The sequence below is a fragment of the Sceloporus occidentalis genome, unplaced genomic scaffold, assembly GCF_023333645.1.
Source record: "Sceloporus occidentalis isolate IW3139 unplaced genomic scaffold, rSceOcc1.0.p SCAF_207, whole genome shotgun sequence".
Classification (NCBI taxonomy): domain Eukaryota; kingdom Metazoa; phylum Chordata; class Lepidosauria; order Squamata; family Phrynosomatidae; genus Sceloporus; species Sceloporus occidentalis.
In genome coordinates this window covers 1,100,836-1,127,888 of record NW_028317187.1, presented here as the reverse complement: position 1 = coordinate 1,127,888, position 27,053 = coordinate 1,100,836, and the positions used below count along the sequence as shown (strand labels likewise).

The 27,053-nt window shown below is 38.6% G+C and overlaps 1 protein-coding gene across 1 annotated transcript; it reads right to left on the bottom strand.

The window, feature by feature from the left end:
* Nucleotides 1–14,156: 14,156 nt before the first annotated feature.
* On the bottom strand, nucleotides 14,157–25,785 carry LOC149277657 (coiled-coil domain-containing protein 34-like). The gene is made up of 6 exons (XM_089502633.1): nucleotides 25,562–25,785; nucleotides 24,624–24,765; nucleotides 23,260–23,367; nucleotides 17,002–17,160; nucleotides 16,542–16,683; nucleotides 14,157–14,374 (listed from the first exon to the last, which is right to left on the bottom strand). The coding sequence occupies exons 1-6, from the start codon at nucleotides 25,783–25,785 to the stop codon at nucleotides 14,157–14,159; spliced, it is 993 nt and encodes a 330-aa protein (XP_089358759.1).
* Between the last annotated feature and the right edge of the window lie 1,268 nt (nucleotides 25,786–27,053).

Here is a 27,053-nt window from a genome sequence, read left to right as displayed (position 1 = left end):
GAGATCAGAAATATAAATAATATATTGAGTATTAGTGCCATAGTTATGGGGGATGCCTTAAAGCCTGGTTGCTTAAACTGCTCCCACAGACCAACAAAGCGGCAGAGGACCTTCTCCTCTTCTTGTTGAGTTCCAGCATATGATGTCATATCCCTGTTCTCCAAATGAGTTCATGTGCTTCTTTAGTACACCTTGGTCAGTTTCTAGTTTGCTACCCTAGAAAGCCTTGGTCGGAATATGCTACTGGTCATCCCATCACCAAGAAGTGGGAGTAGAAAACTATAACCAGGGGAAGACAGGGGTAGAAAAACAGCCCTGGCACTTTAAGGCCAGCAGTCACTACGTTACGTGCACAAGGCCGTGCCTGCTGCCACACATTTAAGGTAGCTGTAGCAATGGTAAGTGACCAACGTTATGTGGCACCGGACATTTACCTGGCTTGCCAGATGACCAGTCCGGAACTAATTACAACAGAATATCCCACTCATGGGGTCACTGATAAATTCTGTTCTAGATTGCAGGCACAAGATGTTGGTAAATATGTGTTTGATCTAATTAGTGGGCTTCAAAGGATTTCCTAATGGCCACCAGTCTGATTGCCAACCTATAACCTCCGTTCTATCACATCATTGAAGAACTTTACTCATACATGACTTAGATTAAGGATACTAGTTTTCTGCCTATCACAAGCAAGTTTAAATTCCCTTATTGGATTAACCTCTACCATCTCTGCTGGGAGGCTGTTCCATTTATCTACCACCCCCTTGACAAAGTAAAATTCCCTTACATTACATCTAAATTTATAATCCTCCAATTTTAGACTATGGCCTCTTGTTCTAAAATGAAGGCTCTTTTAACTAAATGCCCTATTAGAAACACCATTCCTAGCTCCATTTAATGAAATACACTTCCCCAAGACAATGTAATTTTTTAAATTTGTATTTGTAATTGCAGCTTGCACCTAGGGGCTCCTGAGTTGCTTGCTTAAATTTTCTTATCAAAAGACCCATCTCTATAAAGCAGTTTCAGGACATAGTGAACAAGATGTTGATGCTCGGTATTTTTGTTTATTTTTTTTAAGTGGTTTCATCTGAATGTCAAAAATGTGTCCTTTGTGCGGTCATTGTTGCTATAAGTCCATAAACGGAGTTATTTTTAACCTACAATTATATGTTTTAAAGCCCAGACTTTACATTTAATGGCTATATATGTAGAGGGCCCCATTCATTAAAATCTGTGGCTGGCCACGATATTCACATGATGGTGGAAGACAAAATACAGCCCAAAAAAAGAAACTATGACTTAAATCTATTAAAAGGGAAACTATCACGCTTTTAGTACCCTATTTACCTTTAAACACAGCTTTAGAAGAAGTAAAATAGTTCTGGTCAGCGCCAAATAGATGACAATTTGAAGAAAATTGTATGTTCCTGAAGGCTCAATTGTTTACAAATTGGTTTGATTATGGATCATATTTTTCTAAAACAAAAAATGTCTTATTTTGCTTTCAATCTGTGTATATCTCTCAAAGTTCAGTGCTCAGTTAGTGGCATGAGAAGAAAGCCATCATCCCCAGGATGTTCACATGTACAGTTCAGCTAGTGCATGTCTTCGAAAAAGAAAATAAATATACATTAAACTGGTATCAGTTCAGTGATGAAAATCTGGGTGGACACCACTAAATAGAGTTACTAACTTGCTTGTACCCGCCCACGAGGAACATTATTCTTGCTTCTGTGGAGCAAATTAGGCAACATTCCAGTAAATATGTCAAATCTGTTAAAATAGTTTGCTCTTAAATCTTAATCTCCTAATAACCTTGAAATGAGCCACTTAATGCTATTTGACTCTAAAGCTTTGTAATGGCTTCACCAATGTTATTTTTATATTTGATCTAGGGCCCATTGCCATACTGGGAATGACTAAGCAACTCCGGCACTTTACGGATAGCAGCTGCCAAATGATGTACGTGTGGCTGCTGGCAAAATATATGTGGACACCAGCTTAATTCACATGGTCGCATTTTACACCCAGTGTGTCAGATGACCAGTCCGGGCCTGCTGAGGCCTAATGTATAGTGAGATCAATGTGCGTGCACCAAATATCTTTGGGACCACAATGATAATGGGGTATTCCCAGTACCTACTAGTCCAACATATGCCATCCAACTTCAAAAATAAATTGTGGGTGGAGCATAAGCAGGATGGGTTTAAGTGGGTGTGGACTGGCATAAGCGGGGGAGGTTTACTTTTAGCCACTCCCATTTGTCTCCAGCATTTCGACTCAACACAACTTTTATAGGGAAGTGTTTACTTTGTGAAGTGCACAAATAATGGCAATTAGCTTTCAAATAATCGAGTCTCTGTGGCCTTAAGTAAAAAAAAAGTACTGATTAAAATGTATTTAAGAATCAATTTTAAAAAAATGTACTCCATCGCAAAGAGGTCCTGAGAACTAGAACACTAACCCGGCTGAACAATGAGTGTCTTGTCCTCTCCGGTGCTAAATGGCCACATAGTGAATTGTCGACATTGTGAATGGTGTCCGTATAGAGTGACTCGGTTGACACCTGGCCTCTGCTGCTTCGCTACTATGAAACCAATATAAAAACGCAATGAAGAAAACATTTGTCTCCTGCTTGGTAACGGCGATAACCCACCGCCGACACAATAGGTTTGTTTCATATTTCCTCTCGTTTGGGGAGAGAGAGAGCATTAGGAGAAACAATGTTTCATTGTGTTCCGTTACTGCTTCTCTCTGCCCTGAATATGTGCAGATCACTAGGGGACAGGCAAATCCTGCTGCTGTGGACTATAATTCTCATGATGCCCAGGCAGCCCAAAACTCGGGGGGAAAAGTAAACGTAAAATAGTTGTTGAAGGAGTTTAATTTCAATCTCAGGGTCACACACTCTGAAATGTTGCGGTACATATGTTTGGATTGCACGCACAGCCCATGTTGGTGACAGTACACGACATATAATAAAGTAGGAATACAGATATGACATACATATGATGTCATATCCCAGCACTCTGCATTAGTTCCCATGGAAACGACACTAACGTACAACTGGGCAGATCAAAGCCCAACCATCCCGTTGGGATCAGGGGTGCTCAAGTGAGGCCAGCAGCCCAATAGATGAAAGGACCGAGGGGCTGCCGCCATAGGCCTAGGCCGCTAAACCGAACCCCACTAAGGCCTTCACTTGGGAATTCCAATTTCTTTCATTCTGTAGAATTTTGTTTTTGGAAAGTTTTGAAAAGTTTATCAGATATGTTATTATTCCTGGAACAAAAAAAAACCCCTCAATACCCTTAGAAGCTAGAGAACGCTTACGGAAGAACAAGACCCTTTAATAGTTTTCGCTAGCTGGTGTTTATCCGTCTGGATTTGCTGAACTGCCGTGATCTATAGTGGCTCTTGTTTGAAACCGAGTAGTTTTGTCTGGCCTGGATCCAAAGAATTAAAATCCCCGTCCGAAGCCTATGAAAACAATTTAAATTTCAGGCCGTGCCTCTCTCCCCATGATCGGTAGAAATTGCATATTTGCCAGCAGGAAGCCATTTTCCAAAAACACCTTATTTTTCGATGCTAATACAGTATCCTTTATACATTAAACTGTCCTCTCTTAACAGTATCCTTTGAGTTCATTTCTTTAGAAGTCTTTCTTTAGACTTGGCCAAGGGCAAAATTAAATGTATACGGAAAAAAAACTCATGCCAGTGTTTACTACCGAAAAGGGAGTTAATTTATTCCACGCCGGGTACTTCTGATCCCTGCAGAATGAGTATGGCCTTTGTGTTCGTAAGTGATGATTCTTGCAAACCATATTATTTACCTTGTAATGAATTGGACTGGATAGTTTTTTTTCCCCATCTGTTGGATTATTCATGAATGTTTGTGTATAAGTAGGACACTGTTCTAGTCATAATGATCCAACTGTGAATACACTACTGTATTTCTTAGTATGTTGTGCTGGAACGGGTCTGCTTTTTCCATATGTCTACACAAAAATGCGTTTGTGATCGTGGCAAAGCTTAAAGTCCAGCTGAATTCATTATGGTGCCTGATTACCATTAAAATTCGGAGTAAACCCCCTAAACACCATTAGAATGTGAAACTAGGTGGCTCTTAAAGTGTCTAGTCCCTAATTTATTGTTAACGCATATTGAAGTCCGTTTTACGTGGACGTCAGCGCATTTTAGTACATGAAAATTGGTGCATGCAGCTTTTTCTATTGAAGTTTGGAAATGGGACTTATTTTCCTACCCGTGCTGCCTGCTTCTACAGAAAGCAAGAGGTGGACCTCCGCCTGATTTTATATTTCCAACAGCAAAAGAATGCAAGTATCAGTTTGCATGCAGTAAAATGCATTGGGGTCCATGCAAAATTACTTATATATATATATATATATATATGTTTTATTTAAATATCCCGTATGTACTTTACATGTATACTGAGCTGTATAATAACCTTCTCAATGGCTCTTGGACTCACATCTCCAGTGGGCATTTATGGCTCCTTGAAAGTAACGTACATGGGGTGAGGCATCTATATATATATATAACATCTGGAGAAATATGCCCCTTACTGCGATATCAAACATCATTGAATATCATATAAAGGACCGTAACATGGCAAAAACGGAGCTCAGACTAAGCTATTAATCGGAGCCCGTGCACAAGTCAACTAATTTATCCTCTAAGGCTCTGCGAAGGTCCAGCAGCAGTTTATCCTTGTCAACAGTATAAAATCTTTCTAGATTCAGGTGCCAACATCATGACCGGTTGTGGCAGACAGGCCGGGACTTGGCATCTGATCTCCTGGGCAAATGCCCACTGGGCCGGTGCACAAAGCCACCACTCACCCTGTCTGCAAGACTGTAAGAGCGTAGCAAGGGCTGCATGTCTTACTGGTCGCTGCCCTGAAAGCCGTCACCATCTAATGCTTAACCATCAATCATTTCTAATATATTTTTTTGGGTGATTTTACCTAGTTTGGCTGATATTTCTGGACAATAGTATCTGCAGCTTTTACAAGAAATGTGCACACCTTTCAACCGGCATTTTAATTTAACTGCAATGCTGATAGGCTGAGTTGTCCTGGTTTTATTTATTAGTTTTACAGTCCTCCCGGATTTTTCTGCTTGGCTAAGCTACTGTATAAAAAAAAGATAATCTCCGCTTTTAGGAGACTCCACAAAATGAGAATCAGATGAGCTCAGTAGCTTAGCTGTTGGCAGGCATATCCAAAAAATGTTCCAAGACACATTTTTCCAGATTTGTTTTTGCAGGACTATGTGCGAATTTGGGACTTTTTGAAACTTGACATCTACATTTAATTGCCAGAAGCAGGAATGTAACTTATAATTTAGCCAAAGGCAATTTGTTTACAGTTATTTTAATACGGTTATACCTGTTTCAGTAACTTTATATGGCGCTTACTTGTATGTTTTATGGGATGCCTCTATGACGTTTATAGGTCTGTGACACCTTCTCTGACAGTTTAGTACCTTTGGAATACAAATAAGGGTTAAAAAAATAGACCTCACTCAAACAGGGACGGGCAAAACAGAGTAAAAATCTCCACCAGCACATCTCATCCATCTAGGCAGTCCAGATCGGAAATTTAGGGTAGCCTTAAACTGCGGCTTTTGTTAGTTTAGGCATGGTAGCAGAGGCATAACAATCATGGTAGCAGGGGTCACAACTGCAACCAGGCCCACCAATCTAGGGGGCTCGGTGACCCTGGTGATAGCGCCTTTAAAAGATGCTAATTGCTGGTAACACATGCTGGATCAGTTTGGGGGCTAAGATGGAACAGGGAAGCTATTTGAGGCTAAGATTGCTCAGGCAAGCTGGGGACAAAAATGGCACAGACAGGCTGTTTGGGGGCTATGAAGGCACAGACAAGATGCTTGGGGGCTAAAATGGGACAGAGAAGTGGCTTGGGGACAAAGTTGGCACTGACAAGCTGTTTGGGGACAAAGCTGGCACTGTGGGATATGTTGCTTGGTGAAGTTGGGGAAGAGGGGGGCACACTTTTGCAGTAGTGCTCTGTGGTTTTTAGTTATGTCCCCTGCATAGTAGGTATCCTTCTAGGCACAGTGAGGAAGTAGATCCACCTTTCCAGGGGAAGTTCTAAAGTGCTCCACAAGCAAAATAAAAGTGAATACATTGAAAGACAAATACAAACTCCAATATTGTACCATCTGAGAACAGGCAAAGCTTAATATTGCCTCCGCAGAACCCCAACATAGCTTCTTACACATATTTACACTAATTTGGCATTACAAGGAAAAATATTTCCATCAACATTTCAGAATGTTCTCAACTGAAATGTCAATGCAAACCCCCAAAACAAACCAAATGTCATCAGCATGAGGAAACAACCACAGACACGTTTGCTTGGACTCCATCTTTGAGGTATTGCTGATCTTTCTCTAGGTAGTCGTCTGGACTACTCTTTTACGAAATATCCTAAGACCTAGGCTCAGACACATTTCTATGGTTAAGCAATGTAAAATGGTGTGGTTGTAAATGGTGAAGGACTAAGCTCTGAGAGACTGTAAGAACGTAGTGTATGGCTGCTCATATCTAGTAAATCGTGAGTCTCATGAGTGAACATGAGGCCATCCCTGTTCATATTAAGCTTCTAACATGTATCTGTAGATTCGAACATACCAATAAGGTAACAGTTCGGTTCAAGAACACAGGAAATGGAAGGGTTTCCATAAAGTATAATATAAATCATACATAGTAGAAATTCTCCTTTTTTTACATAATCCCATGTTTAAATATCATGTTTATTTGTCCTGAGACTATAACACCCTTTTGATGGACTCCCCCGGTTCAGCAGCAATGCCTTTAAGATTGCGTATAGGGCACACCTCGGTATAAACATAGGTGATCTTTTTTCCAATGTATGCATGGCAAATACCGAAGTATTATTAGTACTGTTGCTCCCCCACAGTGTTTATTTAACCTTTTTACCACTACAAAAGAGAATAGATTAAAAGGTGCATCTAGTAATCTTGAAATCCCTCGTCATTTCACAGTTTGCTGTTGTACTTAAAACCAACGTGCTTTGGCACCTGAGCAAGTATCCTAAAGATGCTAGCTTAATATGAATCACATCATTCTTAGTTCCTTCCAGACCACCTTCAAAGGTGTAACAGAAATAGGCTGGTACGATTTAGCAACCCCATGCATACCGGAATAATATTATGTTTGTCTAATGATCTAATTATCAGAGTACATGGTGCCTAAATTTAAAACAAAACATAAAAACAAAAAAAACCCAGAGAAAGTGATAAGATAAACACTTACTGCTTAATCTAAAAAAGACAGAAGGAAGAGATAATGATATACAGAAGAGGGACTTATAACAAATATTATAAGTGGGGAAGGGGAAGAATGTCTGATCTATTCACTAAAATCTAAGTTATCTTTTGAGATAACTGGCCTACATCAACAGCACTTAGCAAACCAAACTCAAATGCTAACTTGTCTATTCCCCACGAGTCTAGCAACTGTGAAATGGAGTTTCTCGGAAGTTGCAATTTAAGTTTCTCACAAGTTGAGTCCAGCAGCAACTAAGTCAAGTTGGTCAGTTAGGTAGGAAAGTTGCTCCAACGCAACATCAAAATCCAACTTGACTCGTCACGAACTAGCCTAGAACTGGTTAAACTCTTGATAAATCAAACAGATTAATGGAAAACTATATAAATATATTAATTTTATAAAATAAGAATTAGGAAACAAACACCATTTGTATGTAATTACCCCTGCTAGACTTATATCATTCTCCCAGAGGCAATGGTCATTTCACAATCTCCTTTTAATATTTTGTTTTTTGACAGGTTTAGGCCAACTCAACTTCTCTTGACGAGTTAAATCAACTTAACTGCCAGCTCATCTGTTGAATATCTAAAATGCAATGCTTAACCATTAAAACTCCACAGAAGTCGAACTGGGGTCAAATTTACTTTACCGAGCCAACTCAATATGGCTTCTAACTCAACTCAACCTTTAGTTGAGATGGTATCAATAAAAGGACAGGTTCTAATTGAATGAACTATTGGGTTTTTTATATTTACGTGCATATATCTCTAAAACATTATACGATTTGTATCAGATATACAAACATATATGGAAAAACACAATATAGATACAGCGGTTTTACAAAAAGTTCATCTAAAAATGTTCACAACACCACCAAACTGCTGAACGAACTGAATCAAATTTGGGAAATATGATTATTCATACTGACACTCATACGAGGTAGTAGTTAATATGATTAAACACACCTAAATTTACCAAAATCCTTTGAAAAGGAATGTGTAACAGAAGGTGGGACAGCAGAAACCATCACTGATTTGCAACGTATGAGATAGATGATAGGTCTCCTAATCTTCTTAAATATTTTAATCCTGAAGCATTAGTTCTTTGAAGCGGTGCTGAAGGAGCCGTATCAATGCTATATAAAAAATAAAACACACCCAAACCACCTGAAATAACAAAAATAGACAGGCCCTTAAGACATATTTGTTTATCCTGGATAACTATGAAAGAAGTCAGCACTTTTGTTCCGGAGGAGATTACAAAAAAGGGGGAATCATTTCAAAACACCAACTTTCCGACACTTTAGAAAGAATAGCCTTATGGACCATTAGTGATTTTTTATATGCTCATCTTCATTGCTTTTTAATTATAAATTGTTGTTTTTTAATTTAACAATTATTTCTTTATAGTTTTCTTTTTTGTACAGTTATTTAATGAACTTTTAGCTGCAACAAGGTGAAAAGTGCAACATGTAAGCATTACATAGGTCTCAGAGGGTCTTGTTGTAGGAGACCCTCAATAATTACATTTCAAATGTCAGCTCGCAGGACGTCACTTACAGCTTCATAGTTTAGTGAATAATACAGTTGTAATTAGTAAGAAATTGGGCGAAGGAATTGAATTAAACACACTTTTGGGGGTTTATTCACTTAAAATCATGTTCCTTTAACTACACATTATAGACATATAATATTTTATAAATTCAGTATCACAAACTTGTTGGGGTTCTTCCTACAAACTGTGTTGAGGATCCTCCTTATCAGTATCCTGAAATGTATCTAAATGGTTGTATCTTGGAACACCTCCATCCCTCAAGATTGTAAGCTTGACCCCAAATCTCATTGTTTTTGCCTTGACCTGATGGTCTGAGCGGGAAGAGGCAGGTTCTCGGGGCCACACAGCCTGGAGCTGACTCCTTCCTATTCTCTCATATATAAGATTCTCAATTGATTATTTTGCTACCAGTATGTTATGGTTGATATTACTGCTTGCATGCAGGTGACTCAATTAAGTGTATCTATAATTAATTGCAAGTCATGGTTTCCATTGGGACCAGTATAAGAGCCGGTTATAACACTACATATGGGCTAATAAAGGGTTGCCATTTCAAGAGACTCAAGGTCAGCTCATTCTCAGGTATTGCGCATTTGTGCCACTGATATTCCTTTTGGAGGTTATATATATACAGAAAGTAGTAACTTTGCATAAAGACTGTTCTATTATAGCAAATATGATATGCATTGCATACTATGTAGTAAATAAATATATATTGTACGTTAGTAGAAGGAGATGTCTTCTTAGTGCCATTGCCTGGAGAGCTCACAAATCCAGGGGGCAAAAGAAAAGCGACCTTCCAGTTTCCCTACTGTTGTAGAGACCAAGAGCGCAAACTGCAAGCAGAAGCCCAACCAACATACAGTAGAAACCTTATATTGAGGAGACATCCTTTTGTTCCAAGACTATAACCACTGACGACCACAAGTCACAAATTGAATTTTAGCTTTACGACCTGGCTATAGGTAGCAAAATCCCCGAAAACAAGCAACTACACATGTATGATGCTGGCATTGGTATGATCAAAGGAGCTGGAATAAACATCATGAGATCATGGATAACTTCGCTAGACGTTCTGCCAAGTCCCTGCCCAACTCGGGTATAAAGGCTTGTTTTATCTGTTCTTTAATTTGTTTGACACATTATGTGAACTATTTTACTAATATTTACAAATACTCATTGATCCGTAGCACAATCGTTCCACTTTAAAGTCATCAGTCATGATTAATTCCGTAATTCACCGGCTGCACCATCTCAGCCACCTCACCAGTTTGAGAAACCACTATATGACTTACCTCCGGGGCAAGTTCCCATGTTTACAAGAAAGGATTTGGCTGCTATTAGAAAAGGTTTACATGCCATAACTGCACATTTTTCTTCATGGCTATTAAATGTTTCCTTTTCGACCAAGTTACATAAAATTGAAACAAAACAGGGGTCCATCTTCTTCAGCTTTTTCCCTAATTAAATCGATCCTGATGAAAAGGGACTAAGCTCATTCCTAAATTTACCTTGTAGGCTCAGGGGGTTTAGCAAATGTTGGAAAAACGAGAAACATTTTTTACCTAAAATTACCCCAATCCACATTGTCCTCAGGGCGTTCACACAAAACAGACAAGTGACGTGTAAAAAAAAAAAAAAAGACACTTTTATAGAGGATCAGGCTCCTCTTTCTCTCTTGGGATTAACTAAAATCATATTTGTCATATACCCTTTACTGTACAGCTTGTTCTTTTGCTAATAATGAAACCACATAGCGGTGCGTACTTTATTTAGTAGAAAGACTGAGATTGCAAACAATTATTTTCACAAAATTCTAAAATAATAAATTATAATATTTAAAATTAAATGTGCTTCCTTTCAGCTAGAAGGTACGCTTCTACCGTGGAGTTTTTCTTGGCAATGTTCTTGAGCACTCATCAGGTAAATAGAATATAAGAGGAAAGACATTTTTTTAAAAATCACAAATGTATTTTTGTCTTTTTTTAAAAAAATATTCTTCAAATATTCAATATTGTATTTTTAAAACGTTTCTCAAAATAATTAAACATTTACAAATATGTGTACTAAAAAAAAATTAAAATGATAATCGTTTTTAAATGTTTTGAGCAGCTTTCGTTAAAAACATCTGGACTCGGGCAGCTGCGAAAGCACTGTATGCTTTATGATTTTTGGATAATCCCTAACATCCACCCATCCCATAAACCCTGTTTATAGGAATTAATTTTTTTTTTGGGGAACAGGAAAAGTCTCAAATACACCAAAAACAGCACCCCAGGGAATATAAGCAGCTGTTCCCAAAAAAAATAAACCACAGAGAAGCTTACATTCTTATTACAGCCTTCAGAATAGATTATCTTCATATTCGCTTCATCGAGCGAAATTCGTCGGTATGGATAAAACAAAACACACCTGGAATTTCACTCTAAAGAGAAAAAAAGTAGGTAAAGAGAATCGGCCTAAAGCAATCAGTCTCACCTATGAGAGCCGGTAACAAGGTATGGTGATAAATATTATTTCTCTCCCGGTGAAATTATTTATTGGCTGCCATACGCTTTGCGTGTGCATGAAATCTTAATCGTATCTTAGTCTGCTAAATAAACCTAGCGTTATATTGTTGAACTGTAGGAAACATTAGAGCAACTCAAGAGACCTTTATACTATAGCACGTTACAATCCGGCATTAACTCGCCGCGGCGGCAAATCCACGGTGGGCCGACGCGTTTTCCTGTAGCGTCTCACGACCCTGAAATACTAAATGTCTGTGCTTTCTATAGCCGGTTAAGACGGACTGGCGGAATAGGAACCCCAAGGATACTAGTCATTAAATAATGAAGGTTGCTATTACCGTAATTGTATATATCACCATTTAACAAACGTACCTTGGAGATATGTCAAATATCATAGAATGGCATTAAGAAATCAATATGATGTGTGATTATTACATAGAATACCATGTAATATGTGATACCAGATGAGGCCTGTTCAGTCTGCCCATGTTTTCCTTTCTCATAGAGTTTACACTCTTTTAAATGGGCAATCTGGAAATCTGTTGCCGCAATAGTAGCCATCGGCAAACCATTATGTGAATTTATAGAGTGCCGGATGATTCTGTGTTGCTATTAAGATGGTGGGACGGTGAAAATTAACATTTAGGTTAAAACGGACAACATTAACGCACAATAAGATATCCTGGTACAGAAGGGGGGAGAGAGTTCTGCTCTAGTGAGCTTACCATCTATTAGACAGAAAGCCATGGTATAATGTCAAACCTGTTTCATGTCATTTCAAACACCGACGTTGGAGCCAAAGTCCTCATAGCTTATTTTATATATGGGGCATTTCATTGTCTTTTTTGCCCAAAGTAATAGTTGTCTGAAACGAATTCTGTCTACATGGGTCCCATGCACAGAAACAAGTCATTTTTTCCAGATCCTCGCCATTAGAGAGACTTTGCTGGATTTTATTTTAAGGAACACTGCAATAAAGGCATTGCAAGAAGAAAAAAAAAGGGTTGGGGGAATTAGGAATCATTGAGGTCGGGCGAAGGGAATAAGGGCAGATGATGAAGGCTCAGCGTTAACCACCTGATCTCATTGTACGGCTTGCTGTGAGACGCTTGCGCTCTGTATATTCCTGTATATACCGGGCTGTTGATGTATGTGTTCTGTGTTGCGTCACATTAAGCCTTGTAAATAATAAACTCAAGGAAGACATTGAAGCAGCGGTATGAAGGCGGCACTCTCAGGGTCATCCACTTCCAACCCTCAGTCATATGGAAACGAAGAAGCTCGTGGAAGCATGTGTAAGGAACCCAAACGGGACACACTTTTGTCTTTGTGTGCAGGTCTCAGCCTTAGACATGTACAGATTGGCACAAGCATTCTTGTATTCAGTAGACAGAAAACTTCTCTTCTTTGACAGAATCCGACCTACTGTCCTTCAGGGCAAATCTAGCAATCAATGCGTTGTCAGAGCAGTGGTGTGATTAATAGGCACTTTCTCTAAATGCCAGATACAAAATATTAACGAGAAAAAAAACAAGGGATAGTTAGAGACTTTGCTCAGAGAGAGAGAGAGGCGAGTCAAAAAAAAATCTAACGTAAACAATGCCTGAAGCGAAGATTGTCGGTGACCAAATAGGAGATGAGATCATGGACATACACTATTTGCTTAGACACGGACATTGATTATTATGGTGACGTGCAATAATAATCCATCAGTCACACTGACAAATTAAAAGCATTCCAAAACAAGCCATGTTTAGCATAAGCAGCCACTGTACCTTCAGAGATACCCGACGATAGCTGCTTTGGTTATTTGATATGTTGTTTATAGCAGCGACATTTTAGAGACATTGTGTTCATCAGAAAGGATTACCAAGCACAAAGAAACTTACCTACTTAAAGGAAAGTAAGGATTTACAGATTGTTTCCCCAGCTTTGGATGAGGGTGTCAGAAGAATGTATTCTTCATTCTCCATTTATTACCCCAGTGTAAATTAGACTCGTTGGCCTATGATGTTACATTTGGTACCTTGCATTAATATGATCAACTATTTATTTTGAGGTTTCAAATTCTGTCCAACTTATTTAATATTTATATACGTTTAAGTAGCAACAATAGAAAACAAGAAAAAATAAATTGTTGAAAGATTCAAATTCAATCTGTTTTTATTGAACAGATATTTTGTAACAAAAAAATATAAAAAAGGCACTTGATATACATTAGATTTACAATAAGGTCAATAAAACACTGCATCCTTTAAAAAAAAAAAAAAATCATTTTGCTTCAAGTTCACATTTAAATTTCAAATATTGCCAAACTTTTAGTGTAGAAAAAAAGATTCGCTAAAAACAATACTAAAAATGAGTAAAAATCGTGTTAAAAGCAACATATGGTTTAAAATGGAAACACAAAGGATAATGAAACTGAATGTTTTATATAAATATATATATACGCATGGCTGGAAAAATAATTCGACCTATTCTGGTTAGGTGCTTTTTGTAAGTAACTTTTTTCCTTGAGAATAGTACATTTTGGGTTTTTTAGGCTTTGATCATTTAAGTTCAGCATAGAGTTTAGGTTGAAGATTAGAAAGCCATCTTACATCTTATAAGGGTTCACATAATAGCCAGCGAGGTTCTCATCACAGTGTTGGTGCTCAGTATTCACAGACTGATATTAGGAATCGATGGAGTGAGGTTTCTATGACTGCCAGGACTTGCCACCGTCAAACTCATCTGTTCTGATTAAGGCTCATCTTTTGAACAACCCTCCTCCTACACGGAGATTGTCCTTGGGTTTACAGGGTGGGACAGAGTTTGGTCGATAGAGCTGGCTGGATACAGGTTTCTTTTTCTTCTTCCTAGATGGATCTTGGGCTCCTTCCTTTTGAGGTGGTGGCACGTGAATTGGTTTCCATGGAACGGGATTATAGAAGCCTGGGGCAGGATAGGAGCATCCGTCATAGTATCCTGAATAAACAAAGAATGCATGATTTGAGGAAACCACAGTGTGGTTTTTACACCGGGACCTGCGTGCAAGGAGTGAAAATCAAGGCAAAGCCTCTATAAGAAAAACTTTTGCTAAGAAGAAAGTGTAGATCTGTTTGGATATGACCTTATCGACTGTTACTACAGAATACACGAGTGCAACTAATAGTTTCTTTTAACATGTGCCTGTTACACAAAAGTTTAGCTGACCTGTTAACTTGACATTTGGTTACAATACAAAATAGGTATCTAGAATTAGGGGGATTACACGCATTAAATGCTGTTCTAGCCTCAATATTTTTCTAATGTTAAAACAAGTGTGTGGATCAGAAATTAATAGCCAGTGCAGTGTTTGTTATTTTGGTGGCTGGGGCATAAAGAAGGGAGACCCCAATCCCAAATAGTATTACAATACTTGTACATCCGAGTGTCTTAAATAAAATCTTTTCCCAAGACACAGGCTCCATGTCTAGGGTGACATCTCCAACGTTACAAAGCGGACTATCTTCATTATGTACAGGAGATCTGAGCCTCTCTCCCCACCGTAATGTTGGTGATGGCCTCTCACACACAAAAAGGTCATCTCTAACATCACCCAAGTCATGGAAACTAAGAATTTCAGAAGTCTTTAGAAGAGTATTTATTTAATAGACGTCTAAACTTTAATACATGTCCCTCTCCATATTTATATAATGCATACAAACACGTAAAGATTATTCCCTTTTAGTAATAAGCTTCCCCCGGCGTGGCACATATTCATCCCGCAGACCAAACCGCCCTTCCCCTAAGCATTCACAGCATCGCGCTGACCATCGGCATTCTCATGCACAGATACCCAGACGCTGGCTGACAGCAGGAATGTGTTAACCTCGCAATAACAATACCCTTCGCACATCGGGACACTGCGCCAAATAGATCAGCAGACCTGAATGCAAGAGCTCTGGTGTTTGTCATGCTGTATACGGGGCAAAGTGTTCGAGACATCAGTGAAAACTGTCAGCAGGTCATGAGCTCCTAACAAAGGCATGAGAAATATGCTCGTAACTCACAGCTATGTATACACTTGCTATACATAATATATATATATATATATATATATATATATATATATATATATAATTATTTAGGACAGTAGATTTAATTTCCCTTTAAAACCATTTTCTATAATAATAATAAATTAAAAAAGTGTGGTGTGCCTAAAATTGTACACCAGGAAAGACATGGAAATAAGCCGAAAGGAAATTAAACAAATCCATATGCTTGAACGTAAACAATATAACCTGAAACTGGAGACTATAATGGAAACGCACGTTGCTTTAGGCCATGGCTAGAGGGGAAATGTTAAAGGCAACCGATCAGTGAATGTAAAACACCTTTCAATCCCGATATTTTATTAATTGAGCCCTGCTACGCTAACTTCGCAATAATGATTTGCTGAAAAAAAGTGGGGTGTTATTTATTATACTCCGTATTTCACCCTCTTCAGAGTAATTGGCTGCTTTTATACATAAAGAATAGAATTTGATGGCAGATAAGAACCATTACAGCTATCCAGTCCGCTACCTTTTTTGTTTTTGCTGTAAAACCTTCAAAGTTGTGTTATATTCAGGATAACCATATATCTACGCCATGCATTTTCAAATTCCCTCAACATGACATCATGCAATTACACCATCTACTTTATTGGGGAGAAAAAACACGATCCATGCATGTTTAAGGTCTGCCCGTAAAACAGGCATGGTACTTGTAAAGCTGGCAACAATCCCGAAAGAGGAGGCTCGGGACTTCTGTCAACTCTTACATAAGATAATTTGCATGGACTGGCTGTTTTAGGACTCCTAAAAAATGTTGGATAAAGGCAATGATCTCTAGTACTTTCATCTCCAACCAAAACAACGCTACCTACCTATGTATACATGTCTTTACCCACGTGCAAAGTCTTCAGCTAAACACTATCTCACTTTAATCAGGACAATTACACAAATACGGTTTGTTATTTGTTAGCGACACAGGACAATCTGAAACTACATAAGGATGCACTGAAGTTACGAGTGTAACGAACTACAAATTCGAGCATGTTTTGCAAAAACTTTAACACAAACGACTAACATTTATTTTCAAACAAAACGCAATACATGGTATCACAAACCTGTTAGCTTGCCGTTTGCGTAACCATAGCTGTTTAACGGGGCCCGGGGTCTGGTCTTTGCCCGTTCCACCCATTCTTTAAACGTCATCTCTGCCTTCTCTCTCTTTTCTTTCTGCTCGGCTAACCGTTTCTCCTCTTCCTCCTGAAATAACACAATGGATTTCAGTTTGCTACTTTTCTCCTTTCTAGTCGCCTAACACTAAAGAAAAGTTGGGGACTCTATTTTTAGAGGCAAAGGAGCAAGTGACATTTAGTGGCAGACGTGCAAATGTCTTAAGAACGTGATTCAATCAAGAGATCGATCTGTCAACTGTGGTCCCCTATGCTGTTCGGTAATTACAGATGTTCGTACAGCTTGCACAGATGTAAATCAACTCTCTAAAAAAGCCCACCTCTACCCCATTATTCCCTAAAAGGACAGTATGAGTAATACAAAAACATAAATTACAAAAATTCCAACCTTCTCTTTTCGTTTGCGTTCCTGTTCCTCCTCTCTCTTTTTCCTTAACCATTCCTGATACTTCTCTCTGCTCTTTTCTTGTATTGTAATTTTCTGCATTTCTTCCAGTTCCTTTTTCCTTTGTGCCCTTAGGAGCTGCTGCTCTTTTTCCTTTTTTTCCTGGTGAAAATAAAGAAGAGACTCGGTAAATCACATTTTCTGCCACACAGCAAAAGCGTTAACGACTACTTTGGTCAAAAAAAATAGCCACTATGATCCTTATAGTGCCAAGCCAAAAACAAGAGTACAGCTGAGGCACAGGTCCCAACTAAATCTTGAGACGCGTTGTCACTCTTGGCTAGGTTTCACCAGAAGTTTATGGTCAGACGGTATGGTTGTCTGAACGCGTTAGGGACTCCTGGATGCCTGGTCTCCACCAGCTGTTTCATATGAAAACTAAGAGGGCCATTTGGACTGGTGGTTCCAGCCAGTAACATCTGCAGAGCACAAACTAAAAGGGAGCGTTAACAGGAGAGTTGTGGTTCCATATTCTAGACTTCAAAACAAAACTATCAATGTCCAACCCTACTGAGCTTTTTTTTTTTTTTTAAAGTCTCCTCAGACATGGACGTTATACAGGGACAGCTCGGGCCTTCTTTCTGGCCAAACTTGCCATCGCGGACCTTTCATAATGAATAGTGAAGTGAGAGAGTTAAAATGACAACTCTCCTGACAACTCTCCCTTTAGTGAATAGACCCCAGATGGTAGCAAATTTAGCGAGGCAACACAGACAAATTCTGGCCCTTCCATAAGATTTACGGTAATTCCAGAATGCCCACAATTGGGATATAGCTGTTAAAGGTGAAATTAAGTCAATGCCTAAGGATATGCTGTTTAATTTCCTACAGTTTTAGTTCCATTAAACATTAATGTACCGTGCCTTACTTCTTCTCACTTTCCCGGGACAGCATTACCACAGGCTTGCATGCTCAGTACATACATCATGTTAGAAGCTTATTATAGGGGCTTTCTGGATTGACAAGCTATCAGCTAGTCCCTATAGGTATAATAAAACTATAGTGTGTTTGGTGATACACAACAAGGAAAAACATCCATCCTCATCCCAACGCTTTACTAAGGATAGCCTCTGTAGACACCTGGGACCTGCAAAAACCGGAACGGTCCTCTTTGCTGATCTTCCGTCTTGATGGCTTAAGTCTCTTGGGTCTTAAATAAATATCTTGAGTTGGACTTCTTTATAAAAGTCGTGCGCATGCTTTGGAGACTTTAGTATCCCTTTAACAGGGAAACGTTAGACCAGATGGGCTCCTGTACCGAGAAAGAGACCACAGATCGGGGGCCAGAAGCCCCATTCAAAATCTAAAGCCTACGCCATCATATTAACTACTCTCGGCAGTTACCGTTAGCGTCCTTGAAATGATTTCCCTTGTATGAGTTACACAGAGTTTTGCACTTTCCGCTACGCCCACAGATGAAAAAAAAGACAAAAAAGGGAAAGAACAAAAAAAAAAAAAATGTCATGTTTCCATTCAATAAGCATTTAGTGTATATTTACCCTGACTCAGGACTCAACTATTGCATGCGTCCTCGTAATCCCTCATTTCCTTTTTATTTGTCCTCCTGCTTTCATTTTAGGAGAACTAGAAGAGTTTTATGATGTTGACTGATTTGCTAATTATACCTTTACAAATGGCCCCGCCGGTTTCTTGGAGCCACATTAACGATTAGCAGACTCTTTTTCCCGACAAGAGATAATTGTGCTTCTTTCAGTGTTAAACCAGCATTAAAAAGGCCTTAAACTGGAAATCCGTATAAAACAATCATTTACATTCCTTCTACGTTTAGAAAGAAGACTCTCTTCATGGTGCTATAATCCATAAGAGCATTATATATATATATATGTCCTGATGAAAGTCAGTAATGACTGAAACGTCGACTTGACTTTGAATAAAATGAAATTGTTTATTTAAAGACCTGGAGTGCTGACCATCTTTTTGAAAGTGTTTTTATATATATTATATATATATTATATATATATATATGCAAATACCCAGACAGATCCACTGATGTATAGGAAGCAATGGGAGCGCTTGCAGCTTATGCGCACGGTGGAATCGTTGGACTTTCTACCCAGCGCGTTTACAGAGTCAGCGATGGAGCCGACTGCCAATAAGTATTTCACCAGCAAGGAGAATAGCTGGGGGGGGGCAAGCAAATGCAGACCCCCCCCCATGCATTTGGAATGGGGGACACTGCGCACATTTAAAGGGACCTCTCAGCTTCCATATGCATTAAAATACATTTGGAGGCTGAAGTGTCCCTTTAACTACATTCCCTATGGTTCATCGGGCAGCTGTAGAGCTACAAGTTTATTCGCCCTGACCGGATGGGACCAAAGTCCAAATGCTTTTCTTTATTTTGTTTCCATGGAAAAGGTTAATTTTTACAAGGTTTACAGATATGCAAAATATCACAAGGTCCCTTTGCTCAGATTTCCTCGTCTACAGCATGCGCAGAAGTAGTTTTACAATTTGCTGCCCTAAACGAGTTTTGGCATCTATCTACAATTCATTACAAAAAAGGAAACAGCCAAAGCCGCCATTTTTGTCATACACAATTACAATTTCCTCAATAATTTTCTACAGCTGCTTCCTTTTAAAGGGAAATCACATCAATCAAAGTAAACTGCCCTTAATTAACAAAAAAAGGTTATTTTTAAGCGTTTCCCATGGATCCGATCTTTTAAAACACACATTACTGCCTCACCATTGAAAAAATGGTAGTAGCTCTTTATGTGTTTTTTTAATGAAAACATAGACAAAAAAAGTTACAATTACAATGTTACGATTTTAAATTCATAGCAAAAAGCATGTCTATATCTGCATTTTTAAACAAATCAAAGCAATGATGATTATTATAAATATATTTATATACACACATTTTAAAGAGAACGTAATGCTCTTGAAGGTGCTGTTCCACAAACATTAATTAACCTTTCTAGCCTTTTAAGCAAATAAACCTTAGCAGATCCTTAATTTTTAATCATATTAAACAAACAACACTTTTACGGTTCTATGGCAACAACCTATCAGTGCCTCTGTTCCTATCTTATGGCAATTAAGCATTCCCTGGGGGAAAGAAAAATACGAGTGAGGAAAAGACTTATTTCCACGAAAGGTTTGGATATTCACCAGTACTATGAAGGATATTTACGATATTTCCAATAAAGTGGTGTTATCTCGTCGGTTAGCCATTCACTTATTACTTTCATAATTCAATTATATGTAAATCAATGTAATATTTTATTGCTATGATTTAAAATTGACTTTTTAATCACCGTTTAAAGAGTTAAACAAGTGATTTACATTATTTCTTGTTCCGCTGCAAAATATATATAAATCATAGCTTTTATACAAATGACATCAGTCCTAGATTGTAAGCTTGTTTGAACAGGGCCCTCCTTACCTCTTGTTTTCGTAAGTCCAATTGTCATATTATTCGCTACTCTTTTACCTGCTTACCCATTGTACAGAGCTGCGGAATATGATGGCGCTATATAAAACAATACGCATAGAAATTAGGGAAACAAGAAGGAGCAAAAAGCGTTAATTAGATCACGTACAGTAACTATCGCCACAGGTCCTGTCGGCAAACTGATGATGGCAAGTGAATCCGACAAGTGCGAGCCCAGCACCTTCTGGCTGTAATACTCTAGGTTTCCACTGGATCTGCTTGTACGAGGATATTTAAAAAACATCTGGAACGACGATCTATGGCAGGGGCGTCCAACCTGCGGCCCTCCAGCTGCTGCATGACTACATCTCCCATAATGCTCTTTGAGCTAAAGGGCTGGCTGAGGAGAATGGGAGATGTAGTCCTGCAGCAGCTGGAGGGCCACAGGTTGGACGCCACTGATCTATGGAAAGGCTGCGGTACAGCGAATAGTCTGTGAGAACAAAGTACAGGAGGGAAGATTATTTCAAAAGAGGAGAGATGGTAGAACAAATCTGAAACTAGAGGTTCAGAAGCTTAGATGGAATGATAAAGTTTTACTTTGTTGAAATGGTGGTAGATTAGTGGAACAACCTCCCAAAAGAAGCGGTAGAAGCTAAAACAGTGAGACAGTGTAAAAAAATACACGGGTTAGGCAAATGGTTCCTGAATCTATGACGATATCAAGAAGTGATTAAGGTTTGAGTCTTTAGAGCAAGTAAAACGGGCAGACTAGACGGGGCCGAATGGGTCTTCAATCTTTACGGCTTGGATTGCATGCTCTGCTGTCACAGGTCTTGGAAGCAGAATTTAAGGTTGGGTCAGAATAATCGCTAGCACAAAACCAATCTTCCAGGCACTATGCATTCTGTAAATCATGTAAGTAATTGTCTGCATATCAGGAACACGGCAGCTGAACAATGGCTTTAGTTAACCTACAACCAGATTACCTCTCTGCACAAAGCTGGCACCTACTTCTATAGCATTGTTTCCAAGTACACGAGGGGCCGGGGCCGTCTAATAACGCCGTCACACCTTCACATACCGAGGCTCTGTTTAAACACGCAGCATACAGCTCATAAAACACTACTGGGACGGCGATACTTCAGCTTCTGCCAACTCAAACATCAGCTTCATACTCCATCGAGACCATTTGAGCAGGGCAAGATGTAGAGTATTACTAAGTGCAATGGAGCGGTACCTATGCCTGCCAGGCCTAATATTTCCCAATGATCTATAGGTTTAAAAATCAAAGGATCAGTAAAGCTATGTTTTGCTTTTAAATAGAAGGTATAATTCAACCTACAGGTTCTGTTCGCTGAATCCCCCATATGCCAAAAGACTCCTGTCTTAGATGAGGATAAGTTGGCGCTGCGTTCTTCCAGCGTCCAAGATAAAACAGCGCTACGTAATTTGATGGCACTATATAAAACAATAAATAATAAGAATAAAGGGGATCTGAATCGGTGACAGAACCCTGGAGTGGGGAACACATAAGGAGAGCTTATGACGTTATTGAAAGCTATGTTTCCCCCCTTGTTGATGGTCTGTGCTCCATGTTCATACCCAAAACGCATTACAATAGTACTCCAAGCACGTGATCTATTCAACTATCTATTCAATATGTATATTTATTTCTCCATGTGTGTGCTAGTTATATTTGTAGCCCAGTGGATAGATAAAGCAATATACTGTACCTAGAGAGGATCATGTCTGAAGGACAGAAGAGGATGATGTGTCTTGCTAATTCAAATCGAAAGCTACAATCTGGATTGGTTTCTGATAGACTGGACATTTTGGGGTTATATTGTATCAAGGACAGCTTTTCCCAATTCTTTCACATATACCTCATACAACTGTCCATGATGCAGAGGAGTAAACAAGGAATAGGAAGGTGGTAAGTCAAGGTCTCGTATAATTACTCTGCACCACAATATACTATCCAGACGACAGAACAACTACAAATGGATGAACCAGTTTTGTGAGAAATGTCACCAAAGGACTCTTTTCTTAATAGTTTTTGAGACAGGAAAATGCAGTTCAGAATTTTTAGACCTGAAACACAACTCAACTATGGTGTGGAAAAGGTGTTTTTGAAAATTCTCCAGTATAGACTCCAGAGAAAAAGAAAACGTGTAAAATAATAAAGAGGCGTTTGACATAAAGGCGCAGTTTGTGAGAGCAGAAATGTTTCAAGATGTATGGCCAAACTTGGAAAAGGTACCAACGCAAAGTGGAGATAGAAGCGAGGGAGCGAAGGGCAAAGTAAGGAGAAAGGAGTAAAAGGAGGGGGTAACGGCAACCAGAGGGAAAGGGAGAGTACTGAGTAAAGTTAACCGGTGGGGGAACGAGATGGGTAGGAGCTACCAGGGGAAGGGGAGCGGTGGGGAAAAGGGTGACTGATCGGAGCAAAGAAAAATAAATTGGAGACAAGGTGGCAGAAGGTAAGAAAACCTGACGGAAAGCCAATAACAGACGTGGATAAAATTACACAGGACATTGAAACTGTCTGTATGCCAAGTATGACTTATACGGCAGACATGTTTACCTCATTACGGTAAAAGATGGCAGCTCCATCAGCAACTACACAACAGAGATAGATTGTCCACGACATGAAAACAAACATTCCAAGTATGAAACATACATACCTTAAAGCAGTACATATATAATAAGAGAGAAACAGAGTTACTGTGCTGCAAAGAAATCTCTCACTTCATACTTGAGTGTAAGAGTTAAAAAAAAAAAAAAAAACAGTATTTCTTTACCTGTTCTAGTTTTTTCTGGACCCACTGCTTGTGTTGCTCCTCGGCCAGTAACTTTTTCATTTCTTTTTCCTGTTGCAGTTTTAATCTTTCTTCCTCTTGTTTTAGTTTCTGTACAAATAAAGTAGACATAGAGATTGTTTTCGCCTTTGGTAGGGAATACTAAATACAATAAAAACATCCATTTGCTTCTATGTTATTAAAACCACTGAAGAACTTTGCTCCTGGTGAGGAGAGCCTAAGCTCCTCTCTGTCTAATGGGACCAACGGGTTTGATTCCAGGCTGACAGATCAAAACGCAACCAGAAGGAAACAATGTTTAAATAGCCAAACCTTATAAACCAAGTAACCCCACTACAATCACTCAAAGGGTCTCAAAAAAAGTACTGACCCATGGGTCTGTTTAATACGTAGTAGTAGGCATGTAGGTCATCTGGACCACTGATAGCTTGTTAGGTTATTCCAACTCAGAAGGTAGAGGTTTCAACTTTCACCTTCTGTAAATATTATATACATATGTAAGGGTATTACTCCGAATCTTAAGATCCAGTTGAGAAGATTTTAAATTACATGACTTAGTAGCACCTGTGTGAAAAATCCTCCTATGGAACAATGTATTGAACTCTGTGAAAGGTTAATTGTATTTAAAGGGACGGACTAGCGTCCTGTACAGCCTTTCCAACCGTTGAATGAATATTAAATGACTCTGTAAGTGCTGAAGCTGACTGGCGGTGCGTAAGAGTCCATGTGCCTTCAGCCAAACACATATCTTACAATATAAAGCAATTGAGCAACAAAGAAAGAGAACTCATAAAGGGCATTCTGATGAATCCTTCTATGCATTTCTGTGCAAAAATAAATAATATAAACATGACACTCAACTATCTTTTGTATTCATGTGCATATGATGGGTGGTTCGTCCCTTTAACATAAAGGGGTTTATTCATTAAATTTGGAGCTGGCGGGAGAGATGTGGCTGTGACCGCCTGAATTCACTAAGCATTATAATGGGCAATCCCTGAAGAATTTATCTGCGAGAAGAGCGGCGCTGACCCTACATGATGCATAGTTTAATCAGAGTGTTGGTATTGGTATTCATTTAAATATGCTTTATATAAGGCAATCCATGCTATTTTTCGGGACAGCCTCACTGGGGTTGGTCCCTCATAATGTATTGAAGCCAGTGAGATGACTCTAACTCTCCTACCAACTCCCTTTTTAGTGAATAAACCCAATACAGTGGTCTCATTCCAAATACACAGGATCAATGCTAATGTAACCACCATACATTTTTTAAGGTTTTTTTTTAAAGGCACATAGCTAGCTTATAAGGCATTTCAGGAACTATATTTATTCCCTATTTTTACCTCTGATAATTTATTTTCCAACTCAATGCGCATTTGTTTTTCTTTGCAAATAATCCATGTCTCCCAGGGAGTAAGATTCAACTCTTGCTGCGATAATTCTGAGGCCTTGCTGTGTGTTCCATTATCTTGGCAATCTGGAGACCTAAATAATAATAACAATAATAAAATACAATAATATAGTATGGTCTTAGATGACTGATTTAGCAAATGGTGACGCAGTTTACAATTTGTGTGAAATAAACAAGCAATCTTTTGTAAAGTTACTGGCGATCTGAGCTTTTTTTTAACGTGTATTTACTTTCTTGTATTGAACCTTTTTTTATTATTTAGGTTGTTAAGATAAAGAATGCATAATTTCAAATGTCATTTCATCTCCAGATGTCCACATCCTGGAACCATCACTGAAGAGCTTCTGTATGGTCAATGTCCTACCTAAAAATCTCATCAGTTCTATTACATTACTCTATTAATACTGTTCAGCTCTCACACTATACATCAGTATGACAGGCTATACACGTATTAAAAAAAGATGGAAAACATAATTTAGCAGCAGCAGCTGTTCTTTCGCAGTGAGATCAAGGCTAATTTATTAACTGGCCTAGCTGATGAGAAGAGGAGACACACAAGCTGGCCGCTCCTCTTCGATGATGCCTTCTGCGCAACCACAATTGGCGAGTATGGCTTGGTTAGCCACAATTCCAGTAAACAGGGATCAAGGCCTGGCTTTGATTGAGCCACGCTTGAAGGATTCAAAAGTATTCTCAAGTTAATAAGCATTTTTACCCTAAATACTTTTTCCCAACTAGCTGAATAACGTATGGGATGATGTGACCCCTAAAACATTTTGCATAACATTATCACCTCCATCCCCATTACATGGCATTCTATGTTAACTGTGAAATGAACAATGGTGCAGTTAGATGCCCACTAAACATTACCTTGGTTCTTCATCTTTAGATCTATCTGTCGTTACATCCTGCTCCAAAGCTTGATCCTCGTCACTACTCTCAAAGCTGTCATGGTAGATGGGTGACAGCAAGGAGTAAGTAGAGTGAATTGAACTGTTGAGGTTATGGGTCTTGGATCCAGTTTTGCTTTGCTTACGAGGAGTGGAATGAGAGCGCCTTCTGCCAGAGCGTTCACAGCTTGAGGTGAGAGACATGTTTTACCTTCCCAGCAACTAGAAAAAGAGAGCTCAGTATAATAAATCCACATTTATTACGGTATTCCCATCAAATGTCATTATGGCTTTTGGATACTTTGGCCCTAAGTTACTGATTAGGATTTGGTTTAAGTAATATGTGAACGCTTATCGAAGGTTAAATAAATATGATTTATTTTTAGGAAAATAATAATTTTAACGTTAAAAATTATTATGATATTCCAACCCCCCCCCCCATTAATCTTGTTATTTACGCAGACTCTTTTGAGCTTTATAATTAAATGTAAATTGATAATGCTTCTGGGTTAATCTATAAAGAAAATTAATCTGAAAAATGATAACGATTTATTTCTTAAATAATTATTTCTTCTTGATTGGCTTTTTCCATGTATTAGAAGCAGGATCACCTCCAACTGCAATAATCGCCCGTTTGCAATAAACAGCTGCAGACATCTGGGTTCCTGATACGTGTAAAAATATATTCTTTCATTTTTATTTATTTATAACGCTTACATTCATAAATGTGGGAGTTTTTTGTGTACAATAACTGTGTTTTCATTGAGATGAACTCATTTGGTCTTGTAGATTATATATATATATATATATACATATATATATATAATCTACAAGACCAAATGAGATCATCTCAATGAAAACAGTTATTGTACACAAAAAACTCCCACATTTATGAATAATGTGGGATATATATATATATATATATATATATATATATATACAGACGCATATACAGACATATATAGTCCCTGTTCCAAACTTAAGTGTATATATGAAATATGTAACACTTTACTGTGTAGAGATAATATATAATATATATATGAACCAATAGTGTTCATTTCCTCACTAGTATCACAGTATAAATTATTTTTATGTGCTACATGACAAATAGATGATATATTATTCCCACAGACCTGTTTTCTGGGCATATATTATACACAGGAGCTACACACTGGGTTTACCTCAGACTTCTGACATAAGACTGGGACATACACACACACATATATAATGGTGCATTTTACTCGTTGGTGATATGAGCGCCGTATCTACCTCATATTTCCCTCTTTTATATATCTTAGTCCCCGCTACCTACCTGGTCTTTGCCCACACTGAGGAGTCTTCATCAGAAAACCGTCAGAAACAAACAACAAAAAGACAGAAGCCAGAATGCAACATGGCCGCGCAGGAACCGGATCCCGTCTGTCCTTGCGAGAGCAAGCCAATCAGAAGGCGCGTTTTCACGCTGCACACCG

What these genes read in the sequence shown, in the direction of transcription:
- LOC149277657 (XM_089502633.1), bottom strand. Translation starts at nt 25,785, where the DNA reads ATGTCTCTCACCTCAAGCTGTGAACGCTCTGGCAGAAGGCGCTCTCAT. An exon ending in TCCAGAAAAAACTAGAACAG is followed by an intron (nt 17,161 to 23,259) that starts GTAAAGAAATAC and finishes TATTTTCACCAG; the next exon opens with GAAAAAAAGGAAAAAGAGCA. An exon ending in CGCAAACGGCAAGCTAACAG is followed by an intron (nt 14,375 to 16,541) that starts GTTTGTGATACC and finishes TTGTTTATTCAG; the next exon opens with GATACTATGACGGATGCTCC.